The following is a 19,339-nucleotide window of genomic DNA, read 5'->3' as shown; positions in this document are numbered from 1 at the left end:
AGACAAAGGCAAAGAGAGAGGAAGTTCCCAGAATCCTCATGAGAAGGCCATGCTCACAAGGAGGCATCATCAGGCTGTGACCCGATTGACAGGCTAGACTCCACCCCTATACTCATTTATTATGTTGGCATGAAATTATGTAACTACCACACTGGCAGATGGAAGGAAAATGACTTGAAGAAGTGATACCTTTTTCTAGTTCATTTGAAGGCATCTGTGTGTGTCAGCCTTGATAAGTCATACCAGTACCATGCTACACTTTGTACTTATGCTGTAACTGGGGGCGGTGCACACGTTCTTAAAGTTTGAAAAAGAAATGGGACCCATCTCACCGCAGTCAGCGGCCAAGTCAAAAGCTTTTGCAGAGCACCAATGGGATAGGTTTATCAGGCCAACTAAGCCAATAGAAACATGTGGGCAGAATTTAATCAGGTCACACCTTGATTGGAAGGCAACAAGATAAATGTTTCTACAAGGTCTGCCTCCATCTTTCTTGCTCCCTGGTGATTGGACCAGCGTGCTGCTGCTTTAGCTAGTTCTCTGCCTCAAACTGTGTGCTACACCACCTTTGGGCCAAGCCAACTCATGGATCAGCTTGAGGCTCCCTTGAGACCCACTTTGCCACGCTGCTGGTGTATACATTGAGCTTTAAGCTGGTGCATCCTGTTGCTGTGCTTGAGTTCCAGAGCCCATCAGGGCCTGTCTGCTAAGCTCCCAAGCTACTGACTGTTGCAGACCCACCCTGCTGTCTGCTGCCTGAGGGAAGACTCAGCTGTCTGCTTCCTTGACCTTGGACCCAGCAGCCCATGTGAGTTGAAGGGCTTCTAGTACATTAACTGTTTCACGAAAATGAGTTGAGTCCTCTGTACTGCCGTGTGGACTAATTAGCTGTTATATTCTTTCTCACTGTATAAACCTATCCTCATATATATTTATAATCATAATTGTCCTGGTTTTGTTTCTCTGGAGAACCCTGCCTAACACAACCATCACCTCGTGTTGCCCCAGGAAAGGTGTGGAGGTGGTGGCTTATAAGCCAGAGCCCATTCCTAGTACCTTCTGAGACAGCCATTGGGGAAAGACTGGAGGCAGTGACTAACTGCTCTTACGAGCTGTACCTTCTTTCTCTGAGCGTGTGTGTCTGTGGAAGAGCCATGCTGCCCCAAATCACAGGAAGTCAGGTGAGAGGGAGGGGAAAATGAGACTGAGTGTAACACTGGCCACCACTGCTGTGATAGCATGGTAAGTCATTTCTCTCTTTTTATGAGGCTTTGTGGATCACAAAGCTGTTGTTCAAAAAGTGATGATAATAATTACTAAGGTTTACTAGTCACTTTGCTACCTTTCAGGCATAGTGTTAAAGGCTTGAGATTCATGATCTAATCACGTGTTTGGGGCAAGTTATCAGCAGAGGCTAGATTCTGGAGAAGGGTGTCATAGTTGGTAAAGTCGAGGGGCAGAGAAGAAGAGCAAGGACCTTAAGGAGATGGATTGACACAGTGGCTGCTACAGTGGGCTCCAGCATGGGAACAATTGTGACAATGGCACAGGACTAGGTAGTGTTTCATTGTTGTGCAGAGGGTTGCGATGGGTTGGAACTAACTCGATAGTGCCTGACAATAACAACCTAATGCTTGCAACAAATTTAGCCAGTTGGCCCTACTACCCCCATTTTAAAATGGAAAAATCAAGACACAGAAAACCTAGGTATCTGGGTCACCTAGCTAGCCAGTAGTACAAAGCTCACCCTTGTAACGTATACCACCTTGCAGCATTTTAAGCTCCTGGCACCACTTCCTGCCATGTTCTGGCCATTGGTCAAGAGCTGTCTATAGGGATGAGGCAGCTTATCTTTAAAGTGGGCCTTAGTCCTGAGGGTTCAGGTGTCACTGAAGCACCTGGCGGGTCAGACTCGGCCCTAGCCTGTGGGCATAGGGGTGCTTCCTTCTGCTGCCCCTCACAGTCACCAGGCGTTCTCTCTCTGCTGCTCTATTTCCTTAGCCATGAGGGACCGGGCTAGGCCCGGCAGGTCTCTACTGGCTCTTGGAGCAGTGGGTAGGCAGCCCCGGGAGCACACTTACAGGTACTTTTCCTTTTCCTTTTCATTTCCTAGTAAGAATGGCCTTACTAGGTGTCTGTGAGGTCCAGGCCCTGTGATCCATGTGAAGGTGTGGGCCAAGTTGGGTCAATAGAACCAGAACCTAGGGCAGCAGTTTTTGTGCTCTACCCGACTCTTCCCTCAGAGATCGCAGTGACTCTGAACAATCCTCAACATTTACCCATAGGAGGGGATGCCGTTTAGTTTTGTGGGTTTGCTTCTAACCCGTTCTGAGATGTGTGCTCTCGAGGGGGGCAGGTGAGAACCATGGCTCCCTAACACAGGGATGTGTCTGCTACTCCAAGGATGGGAGCTGCCCAAATCACAGCACTGGCCACCTTGGCACCCTGCTACCCACAGTCACGGGGAGGAGAGCAGCACCGATCTCTCTTTGACAGCTACTGTGTAGATCTTTGTTGGTGTAAGAGTGATTGTCCTATTCATTATAGGATGTTTAGCAGTATATCTGGCCTCTACATACTATATACCTGTGGCACCCCTGTCCTCAGATGTGACAATTCAAAGTGTCTCCGGACACTGTCAAATGTCCTCGGGGTGGAAAAATCATTCCTTGGTAGTGAACTACTACAAAATGGTAGCACACAGAGATGGTTGAGCACCTACACGAATAACCAGATTTTCTTCTTCTCACACACTTTGCCACATTGGTGTGCTTTTTAACTCACTGGCTCTATTCCTCTCTGTGTCTCTCAACTGTTTCTCTCTCTCTCTCACACACACACACACACACACACCCCCTCAGGATTCACTGGAGAGAACAGAAAATCTTGAGAATAGCCATAGGGAAGGGTGTCCAATGCGAACTACCTGGGTGACAATTCTTCCTACAGTTGCTGTTAGGTGTCGTGAAGTCAGTTGCAAGTCATAAAGGAACTATGTAAAACAGAATGAAACCTGCGTGCTCCATCTGGTGCCATCCTTACAATTGTTCTGTGTTTGAGCCCTTTGCAGCAGCCACAGCATCAATCTATCTCAAGGGTCTTCTTCATTTTGGCAGACCCTCAATTTGAACAAGCATAATGTCCTTTGTTCCGGGGCTTATCCCCCCTGTGAACTTGTCCAAAGTACATGTGATGAAATCTTCCCAACTTCACTCTCAGAAGCATTCTTGCTGTATTCCTTCAAGACAGATTTGTTTATTTTTTCTGGTAGTTCGTAGTATTTTTAGAATTCTTCATTAGCACCATAATTCAAGCACATCAATTCTTCTTTGATCTTCATTATTCATTGCCCAACTTTTGTATACAACTGAGAAGAATGAAAACATCATGGTTTAGACCAGGTGAAACATAGTCCTTGTTGTAGTTACATAATCTGGTGTCCACTTGCGAAGGGGTGGAGCTAGCCTGTCAATCAAGTCGCAGCTTGATGACTTCATTTGGGAGGAGCAAACGGAGATAAATAATTCACTGGAGGCAAGATACACGCTCACTTCCTGTGAGACATTCCTGTTGACAAGCCACATGGAGTTACACTGATGCAGCCAAAGTCCTGGAACTGGAGGAGCCACATGGAGACCCATGCCAGTGCTGAAATGCTTCCACAGCCACTGGATCCACAAGACTTTCCACCCACTGGCCTGTGATCTTCCTGCATTCGGCATCATTGGATGGCTGTGTGAGTCTAAAGAGGAATTTATGGACTAGTATTGGTATATGGGGTAATGTTGGACTTATGGACTTGATCTGGACTGGGCTGGGATATTTTCTTAATGTGAAATTGCTCATTGATAAAAAGTTCTGTCTTACACACATATGAGCGTCTATCAATTTGTTTTTCTAGTCAACCCAGGCTAACATAGTCCTCTCAGTGTTATCTTTGCTTTTTTAACATTTGAAAGAGGATTTTGGCAGATTTGCCTAAAACATCACTTGTTTTCATGATTGCTGTTTCTGTGGATATTGATGGGGGACTCAAGTAAAGTGAAACACGTAACAAACTCATTCTTTTCTCCACTAATCAAGCTGCCATTTATTGGTCCAGTTGTGAGGAATTTTGCTTTCATTACATGGAGGTATAATTCATGTTGAATTTCATCAGTAAGTGGGTGCCGCAGGGGGTGGGGGAAAGCCTGGATAATTGCTTCTCTACAGATGCAGCCAAGAAAGCCCTGTGGCGACATTCTACCCTGTGACACACAAAGTCGCCCCGAACTGGAACTGACTTGCTGACAATGGTTTTCTTTTTTGGTTACATGTATTTTAAAAATTCACACATACACAGTTGCTGTTCACAGAGCATCTTATAAATCATTATATCTTTTGAGCCTTACAATTTGGTAGCTTAAGCATTTTACTAAGGAGAGATCAGAAACTCATAAAGGCTAAGTGACTTGCCCATGATCAGAGAGTAAATTCATGCCAGCATTTCCATCAGAAACTAGATCACCTGGCCCCTAAGCCCAGGGCCCTCTGTACAAATGTGTTGTTTTCAGGTAAATAATCTTGTCTATTATACTACCCTGCTCTGTGCCACCCTCAATCATCACTCTGTACCTTCACTCACTTTTGACCAAGCCAGCAGCAGACACACCGGAGTACTTGGGCACTACTTGATTCTCACTTCTTCCATCACCACCACCTTGGATGCCTCTCATAACCTGCTGCTTACGGTGAAGGTGGAAGGGGAACCCCTTTTACCCTTAATTGATAATAACTGCCCCACCCCAAAGTGACATAAATGAAAAGATAACTTAGATATTTTCCTCAGGGATAGAACTTTTCTGCCTTTAGAATTTTACACAATTTTATGGAATCTCGTGATTCAGTACAAAATGCTGCCAATTTATTATTATTATCATTTATTTTTGGGGGGTGGCATATGCAGAGAAAGATAAAACAAGTGAAGGGCAAAGTTATGATATTGAACGTACTTGGACTAAAAGCTCCAGTCAAGAGACAAAGTAGCAGAATAGATAAGAAAATAGGAATCATCAATAAACTATCTATAAGAAGTGGAGGACTGGTAACATTGATTTCTAACAAAATAGAACTTAAGGCAAAAGCCAGAATAAGAGATACAGAAAAGACACTAAAGGGTCAGTTGAGGAAGAGGACATGGCCATAATAAATATCGATGCATACAAAAAAAGAGCATCAAAATGCATAAATTATACTTCAATAGAATTGAAAAGAGGAATAGACCAATTCCACAATAACTATAAAAAAATTAATACAGCGTTTTCTGTGATGGAGAATGTCAATTAAGAAACAGAAGAAGTAAACAACAAACTCAACCAACTTTACCTCATCGATACGTACAGAGCACTCTACTCAACAACAATGCAATGTTGATGTTAGGAGCCATCGAGTGGGTTCTCACCCACAGTGATGCTATGCACCACAGAATGAATCTCTGCAGGGGCCGAGCGATCCGCACAATTGTTCCTATGCTTGAGTCCATTGGTGCAGCCTCTGTGTCAATGTATCTTCCTGAGGCCTTCCTATTCTCACTGTCTCTTCACTTTACCAAGCAGGACAGCCTCTTCCAGGGACTGATTTCTCCGATAAGATGTCTCCTCTAAAGTACGTCAGATGAAATGTTGCCATTCTTAGCTCTAAGGAACACTCTCACTGGACTTCAATGGGCACAGGGAAATTCTCCAGAAGAGATTACATATTAGACCACAAAGCAATCAGTAGTAAAATTCAAAAACTTCAAATTACTCTAAAGTGGTGGTTTTCAGCCTGTGGGTTGCGACCCCTTTGGGGTCGAATGACCCTTTCATAGGGGTTTCTCAAGATAATCAGAAAAAACATAAATATTTCACAATATATAATGACATATTGTTTTGTGTTAATCACTATGATTTAATTATGTTCAATTTGTTACAATGAAAATACATCCTGCATACAGATATTTACATTACGATTCATAACAGTAGCAAAATTACAGTGATGAAGTAGCAACGAAAATAATTTTGTGGTTGGGGGTCACACAACACAAGGAACTGTGTTAAAGGGTCGGGGCATTAGGAAGGTTGAGAACCAGTGTTCTAACGTATCTTTTCAGTTCACAACCCTGTAAAATTATAAATTAATACTTAGGAAGATCAAAAGGGAAAACATTAAATATGTGGAAGTTAAATCACCCCTGATTTAAAACTACTGGGTAATTGAAAAATAAAACATAAAATTAAAAAACTCCTTGAATCAAATGAGAATAAAAGCACAATATACCAAAACCTTTGGGAGACATCAAAAACAAACAAACAACTAATCAGCCATCACATGGCAACTTATAGCAATAAACACATCAAAAAGAACCAAAATCAACTCCTAATCCAACATTTCCAACAATTAGAAAAACAGCAGTAAATTAAGCCTACAACTATAATAATAATAATAATGCAGAAGTAAATGAAACAAAAAGCAGAAAAAAAACAACAAAAAGAATTGGTAAGACTAGCTAGACCAGAGGATGTACACTGGTACAGATAGGAACTGAAAATACAGGGAATCCAGGGCGGATGAGCCCTACAGGACCAGTGGTGTGAGTGGCGAAACAGGGAGGGTAAAGGGAGAATGGGTAGGAAAGAGGGAACCGATTACAAGGAACTATATGTGACCTCCTCCCTGGGGGACAGACAACCGAAAAGTGGGTGAAAGGAGACGTAGGACAGGGCAAGATATGACAAAATACCAATTTATAAACTATCAAGGGCTCATGAGGGAGGGGGGAGCCGGGAGGGAGGGGAAAAATGAGGACCTAATGTAGGAGGTTTAAGAGGAGAGAAAATGTTTTGAGAATGATGTACAAATGCGCTTTACACAATTGATGTGTGTATGGATTGTGATAACAGTTGTATGAGCCCATAATAAAATGTTAGAAAAAAAAAAAGATTGACTCAAAAAAAAAAAAAAAAGAATTGGCAAGACTAGAAATTGGTTCTTTGTCTCTCATACACTGCTGGAGCAATTACTGTGGAAAGCAAAATTGGGAATAGAGATTCTAGGTGACCCAGCAATTTCTCTACTTGTTACATATCCTGGAAGAATAAAAGCCACACACGAATAGATCTAGGCACACCGTGTTCATCACAACACTATTAATAGCAGCAAAAAGGCAACCGAGGCAAATGCTGTTATATACACAATCCTGCAACACTCGGGGTTTACAAGTAGATGCTCAGGCAGACATGCAGACTAAACAAGTATGAGAGGAAAAAAATGGAATTATACCCGTGAATTTACATAGTTCTGATAGGATATTTGTATGTGTGTATTTACTTCTGTTGTAAAAACATCCGTGAATGTGCTGGAGCACACCAAGAAGGAATGATTTGCTGGGCCTGGGAACCTAGGACTATGGGTTAGGAGAACATGCAGGTCAATTGGTATTTACATAGTCCTCAAAGATAATGTTCTATATCCTACTTTGGTAAGTGGTGGCTGGGGTCTTAAAAGCTGGTGAACAGCCATTGAAGTTGTAACTACTGGTCTCTCCCCAACTGAAGGACAGAAGAATAATGGAATCTAAAGACAATAGGAATTATTTGAGCCAATGGACTAATCGACCACGCAAACAACTATCTCCATGACCCTGAGACCCAACTAGATGGTACCTAGCTCCGATTATTAACTGCTCTAAAAAGGATCATATTAGAAGCTCTTGAATATTGTGGGAGACAAATGTGGAACCAAACCAAAAATCATAAAAGAGACCAAGATTATTTGTTGGAGAGAGATTGGTGAAACCCACAAGACTGTGGACCCTAGGCACCCTTCAGGTCTGGAACTGAACTCATCCTTACCTTGGAAATGTTAACCATTTAAGAACGGAAGGGCAGCACTTACCCAAGGACCCAGTATAGAAGGCTGGGAAAGAAGGAGAGGGGAGAAGGAAGCAGAAACGCTGTGGGGTAAGGGATGATACATGGAAGGGATTGCAATGGATAAGTGGAAACAGAAATGTATGAACTGTTGAAAAAAATGATGATTTGCTCTGTAAACCTTTATGCAATTCACAAAAAGTTGGTTCTTTGAAATGATTAATGATCTAAACAAACCATTGGCAAATCTAACAAAGGAAAAGGAAAGATGAAAATAACAACTGAAATGAAATGAGAACTGTCACCACAGAGCCAACGGAAATAAAAAGGATGATAGCAGAATACGATGCAAAACTATTACAAAGAATTTGAAAACCTAGAAGAAATTGACCCATGTCTAGAAACACACTCCCTACTAAACTAACCCAGATTGAAGTAGAAACCTGAACAGACTCTTATGAAAGAAATTCATTAAGTCATTGAAAAGCTCCCCCCAAAAGAATCTTGGCACAGGTAACTTCATTGATGAACTCTATGAAAAAATTCCTAGAGTAGCTGGAAGTGATTCTCTTCAAACTGTGCCAGAGGATTGAAAAGGAAGGAAAACCTCCAAGTTCATTTCACAAAGGGAGTAGAGCCTGGATCCCTAAACCAAGGAAAGCCAGCACTACATCCTTAATGAAAGCCTAACCCAGAGAATCCAACAACACATCAAAAAATATATACATCACGACCAAATGTCATTCATAATAGGGATGAGAGAAAGGAAACTCAGGTTAGAAAAACATTTAATGCAGTCCACCACGTAAGCAAAACAAAGGAAAAGAACCATACGATCCTATTAGTCATCGCAGACTGGACATCTGACACAATGCAACACCCATGCTGGATAAGAAATACCTAACAAAATAAGGAAGAGCTATTCTTCAACATGATTAAGGGCATATACAAAATCAATGAGCAGTAGTATTCTCATCAGAGAGAAGCTGAAAGCATTCTCCCTATAAATGGAAACCAGACAAGTATGCCTTGCCTCACCATTTCTATTCAATGTGGTGTTGGAAGTTTTAGCCCGAGTTACCAGGCAAGAAAGGGGAATTAAAGGCATCCAAATTGGCAAAGAGGAAGTTTTCACATGAAACAAAGGGAAAAAAAAAACTCAGCAAAAAAGTTGTTGGATTAATTGAAAGATTCAGCACAGTGATATAAGATGTACAAAATTGCGTAATCAAATTCATTTACACTAGTAGAATTTTGAAAACAAAAATAAAACAGGAAAACTCTATCATTTACAATAGATACAACACTTTAGTATCAATTTAACTAGAAACACAAACAAACAAACAAACAAAGCAAGACAAAAAACCAATGCTGTCACATAAATTCCCATTCATAATAAAAACAAAGTAAAACATAGGGCTTCTGGGTCTGTAGATCTTTTTACCAGAGTAGATAATCTCATTGTTGTCCTGTGGAGAATTTTCACATTACAAGAAACCTTCTTTGATGGTTACCAAAGGTGGAAGGGAAAGAGATCATAAAGCATGGCTAGAGAGTAGACTTGTGTTAATTGGGGTGCAGGGAAAGACAGTAAGTAATAGGAGGAGATTAGGAAAAAATGATGACGGGAGGGGAAGACACTGGGAGGAATCGGAGTCAAAGGCAACCGAGGTAAACACAGTCCTGCCTAGATGTGCGTTAAGGCGTGGATAGATATGCACATCCTATAAGTCGATAGATGGATATATAGGCAGGCTGAACAGGCGTGGGAGCGAAAATCAGACTAGACCGAGGAATACATTTGACAGAGGATATTTGTATATATGTATTTATGAATATATTTTTAGTACATGCAAACAATATAATCATGAATATATTTGCAGCAAAAGTAAATATTCTAGCATATAAGGGGTCAGAGTCTTGAGTTTATGAAAACTTCTTAGGCATGATCAAATACCTTGAGCGAATGGGTCAATGAGCCTTGGAGCTCAGGACCATAGTCTCAGGGGGCACCGAATTCCATTGACATAACATAGTCCATGAACTCCGTGTTCTAATTGTACTTTGGTTAATAATGATAACTTTCCCTGCCATCGAGTCAATTATAACTCATAGCAACCCCGTAGGGCAGTGTAGCACTTAGAACTGCCCTGAGGGTTTTGGAGAATGTACCTCTTTATGAGAGTAGACCGTTTCAACTTTCTCCCACAAAACGGCTGGTTTTGAACAGCCCACTTTGTAGTTAGCAGCCAAACGAGTAATTGTTAGATCACCCAGGCTCTTTCAGAGTTATGACTTGGGTCCTAAAAGCTCCTGAATGGCTGTTGGTTGTTATGAGTCAGAAATGACTGAATGGCAGTGGGTTTTCTTAATTTTGGTTATCAAAGGGGCAACTATTGGTTTTTCCTTGTGTGGAGAAAAGAAGATTGATGAAAATTGAAGAAACATGGAAACCATCCAATGGTTTAATGGACCACAGGAACATTATTGAGACCAGAAGAACTAAATGGTACCTGGTGATCACTGCTAATTCCTCTGAAAGGGAATTGCGTTAGAAGGTCCTGGATGGAGTGGGAGACAAATGTGGAACAAAACACAGAATCATAAAAGAGACAAGGCTTTCTGGTTGGAAAGAGACCGGTGCCCCTTTGTCACTCGTTAGGGTGGGAATGGAATTTATTGCCAGGGTTCAACTTTCAGCTGAATGGGAGGACAGACCTAGTCAGATATGCACACCTTAGAATGAGCGACTCTTTGAGATCAAAAGGGCAGAACTTGTTCAGGGACACAAGGAGGAAGCGAGGTAAGAGAGGGTGCATTGAGGACAATGCAATGGATAAGAGGAGATAAAATGTGCATGGACTGTTGAATGTACAACTGATGATCTTCTGTGTACACCTTCACTGCATAAGCAATAAAAATATACAACAAAACAATAAAAACACACAATTAAAAAGTGCGAGCAAGAGCAAGAGAAAGTTTTTGCCACTCAAGGAGCCCCGTGGCTTCGTGGAGTGTGAGTAGGGCTTCAACGGCCAGGTTAGCAGCTGACCCCCATCAGCTGCTTTCTTCTCAATGATGAAGCTCTCTTCTGAAAGATTTCCAGTCTAGAAACCCACAGGACAGTTCTACCCTGTCCTAGAGAGTCAAAATGGACTTGATGGCAGTGACTTTGGTTTGGCTTTAAAGATGGTCTGTTGAGTCTTCCTGATACAACTCTACACTTGGCAGCCTGGCTTCTCAAGCCCTTTTAGCCTGTGACCTTCATCAACGTTTCTCTCTCTTTGCTGGGGGCGGGGGTTGCAGCACGAGGAAGAAAGCTTTGAGCACATCTAGTGGTTAAAAATTTTAGCCAACAATGACATCTGAGAAAGATATTCCCATAAAAGAAAGGCTGAGAATTGGCAAATCCTGGCTTCCTCACTAGTCTAGATACAGTCTCTCTACCTCATCCCATACGAATCTCTAAAACGTCATCAGTCATAGTTGTATAGTCTGTGCTTCTTAGCACCTTTGCCTAATGGTCTGTGGTTGGGTTCTATGTGACAACCTGTTTTGCTTTGTGCTTAGACCCTTTCTGCTTAAAAAATCAAAGAGTCAAATCCACAGCTATCAAGTTGACTGTGACTCATAGTGATCTTACAGCTTAACAAAAAAACCCAAATCAAAAACCAAAACAAATTCACTGTCATCTAGTCAATGTTGACTCATAGCGACCTTCTATTGGTTTCTGGGACTGTAACTGTTTACAGGGGTAGAAAATCTAATATCTTTCTTAAGGAGCTGCTGGTAGTTTTGAAATGCCAACTATGTGGACCGCAGCTCAATGGCTAACCACTATACCACTAGGGCTCCTCACCCAACCCTATAGCCTAGTCACTATAAGTATAGGAATTCCACATAAGTTCCATTTTTTCTATAACTATTTCAGTGCTACATTTTGTAACTATCCCATATCAAATTCTTCTAAGAAGAAAACTTATTTTTCCCTGTGCCCTTGGTCTTCTTTTGTTCTAAGTTGATGCTTAGCTGGCTGTTGAGTGGTTTAATACAGGCTGTGAGTGGAACTAATCACAACTGCATTAGCTTCATACCCTTTGTGTATGGGATATCATTAAAACCAAACTCACTGTCATGGAGTCAATTCAGACTCCTAGTGATCCATTAAGACAGAGCAGAAGCGCCCCTTTGGGCTTCCTAAACTGTAAGTCTTTACAGGAGCAGAAAGCATCATTTTTCACCCACAAAGATACAGGTGTGTTCAAATGTTTACCTTATAGGTCAGCCCAACATGTAACCCACTGTATCATTAGGGATCCTGGGACTGTAACACATACTCAATAAATGTAGAATATGAGAACATGCTCCTATTCAATACTAAATATATTCCAAAGCATTAAAAAAACAAATACAAAACCAAAAAACCTTTAGGGCCATATTTACAATTTTTCTCAACTAAGGAAAAGTTGAACTAGAACTTTTAAACAGAGAATGAAATGACTACCTTTTGTAGAAGTCAGTTGGCCAGACATCTGAATAGGTCATTTGAACCAACATTACATATGTGGGAATGAAAAACTCACTTAGATACTGCCTTTTTCTTGACTTGATTAGCCCAAGTCTGCTTCATTACACCCATCTATCTTTCAGTTGCCGTTACGTCAATTTGGATACATGGTAACTCATGATCCTTTTAATGGTTGAATTTTATTTTTTTCTGAGGCACCTCTGGGTGAACTCGACCCTCCAGAATTAGCAGCCAAGCTTAGAACCAATTGTACTGCCCAGGGATTCTCCTTCATTACACAGAGCCCTGTTATCTAAGGTTAAAGACTTACTTGCCATGCTTCAACTTTCTTGATGTCTGCACAGGAGCCGTTGGTGAAGAGTCCTCTCCCAGGTAAGCAAGTATATATATCTTGTAGGGCATGGGCAATGGAGTAGACTGCCAGGTACACGTTGTAGGATATCCGCAAGTGTGTATAATCCATGTAGGGGGTCTCCACACTGCTGATGTTCTCATCCCCGGTGCAGAGGGGTCGGAAGGTGGTGGAGCTGTTGCTTGACTTGCTGACTTCTCCTTTCTGGTCTCTGAGTAAAGAGTCCACGGGCGAGGGTCCTTTAGCACCTTCTTGGAGGTGGCAGTTAAATGTTTCTTCCCAAAATTCCTTGGCAAAACCATTGTGGACAGACTTCCTGGGATGCACTTTTTGCAGGAATTCTCGGAAGCCTGGGATCTGCCCTGCCTTCAGACCAAATCCAATCGTGCCTCCAACCACGTGAAAGTACTCAGGCATGGCTATCAAGGAGGAACTGGCCCAGGCCTCACTGGCCAGCCAGATCCTGCCTGTGATATTGCGCCTGACGATCTCCTTGATGAGAGGTTCAAGATCTGGGCCGCTGGAGAACACTACAATGACTTTGGCTGTGGAATTCTGAATCACCTCCACCACCTGATGGATATCTTTCTCTTGAGAATACTGGGAGATGAGTTCACTGAAGTCAATGCAGATGTCCCTCTCTTCAGCTTCCTCTCGGAACTTCTCAATGCCTGGACGGCCATAGTCATCATCAGCTGCAATTGTGCCCACCCAGTTCCAGCGGAAATATTCGATGATGTCTGCCATGGCTGTGGCCTGGTTCTCATCATTGGGGATGGTGCGGAGGAAGGACTTGAACTGATTCTTGTTGCTCAGGAGTCGGCTGGAGGAGGCATAGCTTACCTGGGAAAAAAAAATATCAAGAATCAAGAATGAAAGAGCGAATGGGGCCAGTTGAGTCTCAAGGTTGTTGTGCACATGTCTTTAGGAGCACATGCGCATTGGACAGGTTGTTCAGTGCAGATGGGATGAAAGTGTGAGGGCAGCCAGAATCTGTTCTATGACAGAGTGAGCACCCACACACCTGTCAGTGTATCGGGGCCATTCTCATTCCTGATGGGTGATCTGAGATGGGACTAGAATGAATTGGGATTATACCATGGACTATAAGTGACTCTCCACATTGTGCGTAAACTCACTCAATGCCATAGAGTCGATGCCAACTCACAGCAAACTTATAGTACAGGGTAGGACTGCCCCTGTGAGTTTCTGAGACTATGTCTGTTAGAAGGCCCTGTCTTCCTCCCAAGGATTAGCTGGTAGTCTCGAACTACAGATCTTTCATATCTCAGTCCAACTCATAACCATTATATCACCAGGGTTGCCTTGTAGTGTGTAGGTCATAGGTAATAAAAGAGGCATTATCCTCTCTCTGGAAATATGTCTGCAAGGAGGAAAATGGCTGGACTTTAAAAGCAGAACAGACCTGAAGTTGAATCCCAGTTTGTAATTTATGAGATAACTGACCTTGAATAATCTCCTCGAAGGCTTTAAGCTTCATTTACTTATCTGTATAATGATTGATAGTTACTTTGCAGTACTATCATGAACATTAAATTATGGGCTTTGTGTATACAGTGGCAGACTCCAAACAGGTGTTCAAAAAAAAATCAGAGCAGCTGCTATCTATTATAAAGGGAATAAAATGAAAAGCAAACCCACTGCCTGAGTCATTTCTGACTCATATTGACCCCACAGGGCAGAGCAGAACTGCTCCTTAAGGGCTTGTAAGGCAGCCAGTCTTTACAGGAGGCAGACACCCTTGTCTTTCTCTCAAGGAGCAGTTGGTGGGTTTGAAAGGCTGACCTTGTGCCTAGCAACCCAATGCTTATCCTACAGCACCAAAAGGGATTACTAGAAGCCTCGTGAACCCACTCACATATGTTCACACACTTTGAGATTTTCTTCACATCGATCTAACCATAAAATCAACCCAACAATCGCAAGAGCTACTTGTGATTTCGAGGAGAAATCACTCTTATGCACTGTCAGTTTCTTTTAACCTTTTCTGTGCTGCCTTATGGGACATAACATATCCATATATATATACACCTTCTGCTTGTTGGGCTCATACTGAGCTGCGTATTCTGGTTTCCCATAGTCTACCCCTAGTTACGTGGATTATAAGTATGGCTGCTAACCGCAAGACCATCAGTCGCTTGTCAGGAGAATGGGGAGGTTTTCTGCTCCCATAAACATTACAGCCCCATTGTAATCCTAATCTCTGACAAAATTGATCTCAAGGTGCAAGCCATAACAAGAAGGGACACTATATAGTGCTCAAGGGAACAGCAGATCAAGAACCAGTGAGCATAATAAATATACACGGGCCCAATGAGAGACCTGTGAAATTCATCAATCAAATGCTCCAAAAGATGAAAAAAGAAATCACAGGTTCAATAATCATTGTAGGTGACTTTAATATACCACTCTCTGAGATAGATCACAGGGAAAGAGGCGTACCAAGGAAGCTACAGAACCATATTCTACAGTTAGGTGACTTAAACTGAGAGGCATTTTCAGAGCTCTCCACCCAAATGCAAAAAAATTCACATTCTTCTCAAGCCCACATGGCAAATACTTGAAGAAAGATCACATGCTGGGACACAGTTGAGCCTGTGTAAATTCAAGCACCTAGAGATCACTCAGACTGCTCTGTTGGACCATTATGTCATAAGGCTGGAAGTCAACAATAGGATGATGCAGAAAACAAGGGAAAACAATTGGAGGATGAATAACTCTCTATTGCAAAATGAGTGGGTACTGGTCCAGCTTGGAGACAAAATTAGAAGTTTTTAGAAACCAATGAGAATGAGAATACAATGTACCCAAACTTTTGGAACACAGCAAAGGCAGTTATCAGAGGAAGTTTGATAGCAACAAATGCACACATGAATAAGGAAGAGAGACTTACAACTGATATGCTGGCACAAAACCTCCAGCAATTAAAGCAGAGTCAACAGGACAATCCTACTAATAGCAAACGAAAAATAAACAGATAAATAAAAATTAGAGCTGAGATACAGGAGAGGGAAAACAAGAAAACAATTTAAAAAATCAATGCAGCTAAAAGCTGGTTCTTTGAAAGGATTAACAGAATCTGTAGACTGCTGGCAAATCTATCCAAAGAAAGGAAGGAACAAATTTCAATAGCCATGATGAGGGATGAAGCAGGGGACATTACAACTGATCCTAACGAAATTAAAATGATAATTACACAGTACTATGAAGGCCTATATACCGATGAATTCAACAACTTGGAAGACATGGAAACATACCTGGAAAAACAATCCCTTCCTAGACTATCCCAGATGTACATCAAAAACCTCAATAGAACCATAGCAATAGAAGAAACAGACAAGGTTATCAAGGAATACCAACTAAAAATCCTTAAAGCCTGATGGCCTCACAAAAGAATTCTACCAGGCATTCCAGGAAGAACTGACACCAACCCTACACAAACTCTTCCAGGGCATAGAAAATGATGGCAAACTCCCAAACTCTCTCTATGAAGTAAGTAGGACACTGATACCTAAAGTGGGCAAGGATCCCACAAGAACTGAGAACTATAGATCAGTATCTCTAATGAACATCAATGCAAAAATCCTTAGTAAATATTGTCCAATAGTATAAAAAAGTATATAAAACGAATAATTCACCATGACCAAGTGGGATTCATTCTAGGGATGCAGGGATGGTTCAACATCTGAAAGCCTATCAGCATTATTTGCCACGTTGACAAGAAAAAGGATAAAAACCACACAATAATATGAATAGATTCAGAAAAAGCAATCAACAACATCCAACACCCATTCTTGTTTAAGACACTCAAAAAGATGGGAATAGAAGGAAAATTCCTCAATATAAGAAAAGCTATATATGAAAAACCAACAGCCAACATGGTTGTCAATGGAGAAAAGATGAAAACAATCTTACTCAAAAAGGGGACCATACAAGAATGTCCCTTGTCCCTACTTTTATTTAACATCATACTGAAGTCCCAGCTAACAACATAAGGCAAAGAAAAAACATCAAAGGGATTCATCTGGGGAAAAAAGAGGTGAAACTATCATTATTCACAAATGGTATGATTTTATATACAGAAACCCCCAAAAGCTCCACAGGAGGAGCGCTGGAAACAATAGAGGAATATGGCAGAGTGTCAGGATACAAGATCAATAAACAGAAGTCTACCAGACTGCGATATACATTGAACGAGACCATGGAAGAGGAGATAAAAAAGGCAGTGACCTTCATAATAGCCAAGCACAATGGAAATATCTAGGTATACACCCAACCAAAATAACAAAAGATTTGTATGAGAAAAACTACAGAACACCTTTACAAGAAACCAAGACTGACCTCCACAAATGGAAGAACATCTCATGCTCATGGATTGGAAGACTTAATATAGTAAAGATAACAGTCCTGCCCAAATCACTATATAAGTTTAATGCTATCCCAATACAAATACCTACATCTTTCTTCAAAGAATTGGAAAAACTGACTACTAAATTCATATGGTAAGGAAAGAAGCCCAGAATTAGCAGAGAACTCCTCAAGAAGGACAAAGTCAGAGAGCTTGCTTTACCTGACTTTATCACATATTATACAGCCACAGTAGTCAAAACAGCATGGTATTGGTATAATTACAGATATTCAGACCAATGGCAAAGAACTTAAAACCCAGAAAATCCAGAAATGAAATCATCAACATACAGACAACTGGTCTTTGATAAGGGTCCCAAAAATATCAAATGGGAAGCAGATGCCCTCTTCAACATGTGGTGCTGGAAAAAAATGGGTATCTTGTTGCAGAAAAATGAAGCCAGACACTTCCTTCACTCCATGCACAAGAATTAACTCAAGGTGGATCACAGACCTTGAAGTAAAACCCCAAACTATTAGGGCCATTAATAAAGAAATGGGGATAAACCTAAGAACTTTAGTGGAGGGAATACGTAGGTTATCGGAAATAGGGAAGGGTACAAGCACAGAGAAACACAATTTGACAAGTGGGATATACTGAAGATAAAACACCCGTATGCATCAAAAGAATTTGCCAAAAGAGTAATAAGAGAGCTCACAGACTGGGAAAACATCTTTAACAATGACACATCAGACAATACTCTGCTAGCCTACATTAAGAAAAAAAAAAAAACCATAAAAAACTAACTGCCCACTGAGGAGGTGGGAAAAGGACCTGAAAAGAAGTTTCACAAGAGCAGAAATCTGAACGGCCAATAAACATATGAGAAAATGTTCCCAATCATTAGCCATAAGGGAAATGGAAATCAAAATAACTATGAGATACCACCTAACACCCTCAAAATATCAGAAAGCAAGAAGTGTTGGAGGAGGTGTGGTGAGATAGGAATTCTCAACCACTGCTGGTAGACCTGTAGGTATATGCAGCCATTATGGAAATTGATTTGGCAATACATAAAACAAATGGAAATTGAGCTACCATATGACCCAGCAATTCCCCTACTGGTCATATACTCAGAGAAGGTAAGAAATAAAAGCTCAGAAAGCAACAAGTGTGAATATGAAGTATGAATGTGAAGCCATTATGGAAATCGATTTGGTGATACCTAAAATAAATGGAAATCAAGTTTCCATATGACCCAACAATTCCCCTAGTGGGCATATACCCAGAAGAGGTAAGAAACAGACCACGGCCAGCCATCTGTGCTCCAATGTTCATCGCAGTGCAGTTCGCAGTCGCAAAGAATTGGAAACAACCTAAATTTTCATCAACGGACAAGTGGATTAAAAAACTCCAGTAGATACATACATAAAATGCTTCCTTAAAAAGCAGTGATGAACGCTTGAAGCACATCATTGCATGGGAAGAGTTGGAGGACATGATATTAAGTGAAGGAAGCCAAGCACAAAAGGATGAGTACATGAGTCCACTGAGGTAAGCTTAAAAAGCACAAGGGGCACAGGGTAAAAGCCACTAAATGTAAAAATTCCTGGGGTGAGGACCACACACTCGGGTTAGGAGTCAGACCTAACCCAGGGATGCATATAACAGTCAATTAAAAAGGAGGGGAGGGGAAAGGAAAAAAAAAAGAGGACATGGATAGTGGGGAACAGGGCATTAACCCACCCACAGGGAGGGTATTTTTTTATGTCTTCACAGGAAAGGGAGAGAGGTACCAGAACTCAATCTGGTATGCCAAGCCTTGAGGGCAGCCTACCAGCATGAAGCAGTGAACTAACAGAGAGGTCTGTGGGACTGGTTCCAATTCCAGCTACGTCGACCCCCCTCCCCAGAAGATTGCATTACAGCAGACAGCACTGAAGATACAGCACAGGGAGAGTGGTGGATCTGCCCAGACCACAGGGGAGGGAAAGAGAGAGAGAGAGAGTGGGCAGCATCCTGACCCACCAAGCCCCAAGGATGACACTCCTGCTCGGAGAAGCCAATGCACAGAGGACCACAGGACCGATGTCCCCTCACTGACCCACAGTGTTATGGGGGACAGCACTGGAGACACAGTGTGGGAATTGTGCCTAGTCTACCCCCCCCTCCCAAACAGGACAAAACACAAAGGAAGTGCA

At 41.7% G+C, this 19,339-nt stretch overlaps 1 protein-coding gene across 1 annotated transcript in view; it reads right to left on the bottom strand.

The window, feature by feature from the left end:
• CASR (calcium sensing receptor) overlaps positions 1-19,339 on the bottom strand; it is a 127,942-nt gene that overhangs the window by 10,093 nt on the left and 98,510 nt on the right. Inside the window, exon 4 of the mRNA XM_004712227.3 lies at positions 12,728-13,612. Within this exon, the coding sequence (XP_004712284.1) occupies positions 12,728-13,612 (885 nt within the window). The remainder of the gene's footprint in view (positions 1-12,727; positions 13,613-19,339) is intronic.

This window comes from Echinops telfairi, unplaced genomic scaffold (genome assembly GCF_000313985.2).
Source record: "Echinops telfairi isolate 266 unplaced genomic scaffold, ASM31398v2 ScPeMD7_17;HRSCAF=63, whole genome shotgun sequence".
NCBI lineage: Eukaryota > Metazoa > Chordata > Mammalia > Afrosoricida > Tenrecidae > Echinops > Echinops telfairi.
The sequence above is the reverse complement of the archived record's forward strand: the minus strand, read 5'-3'. Positions and strand labels throughout refer to the sequence as shown.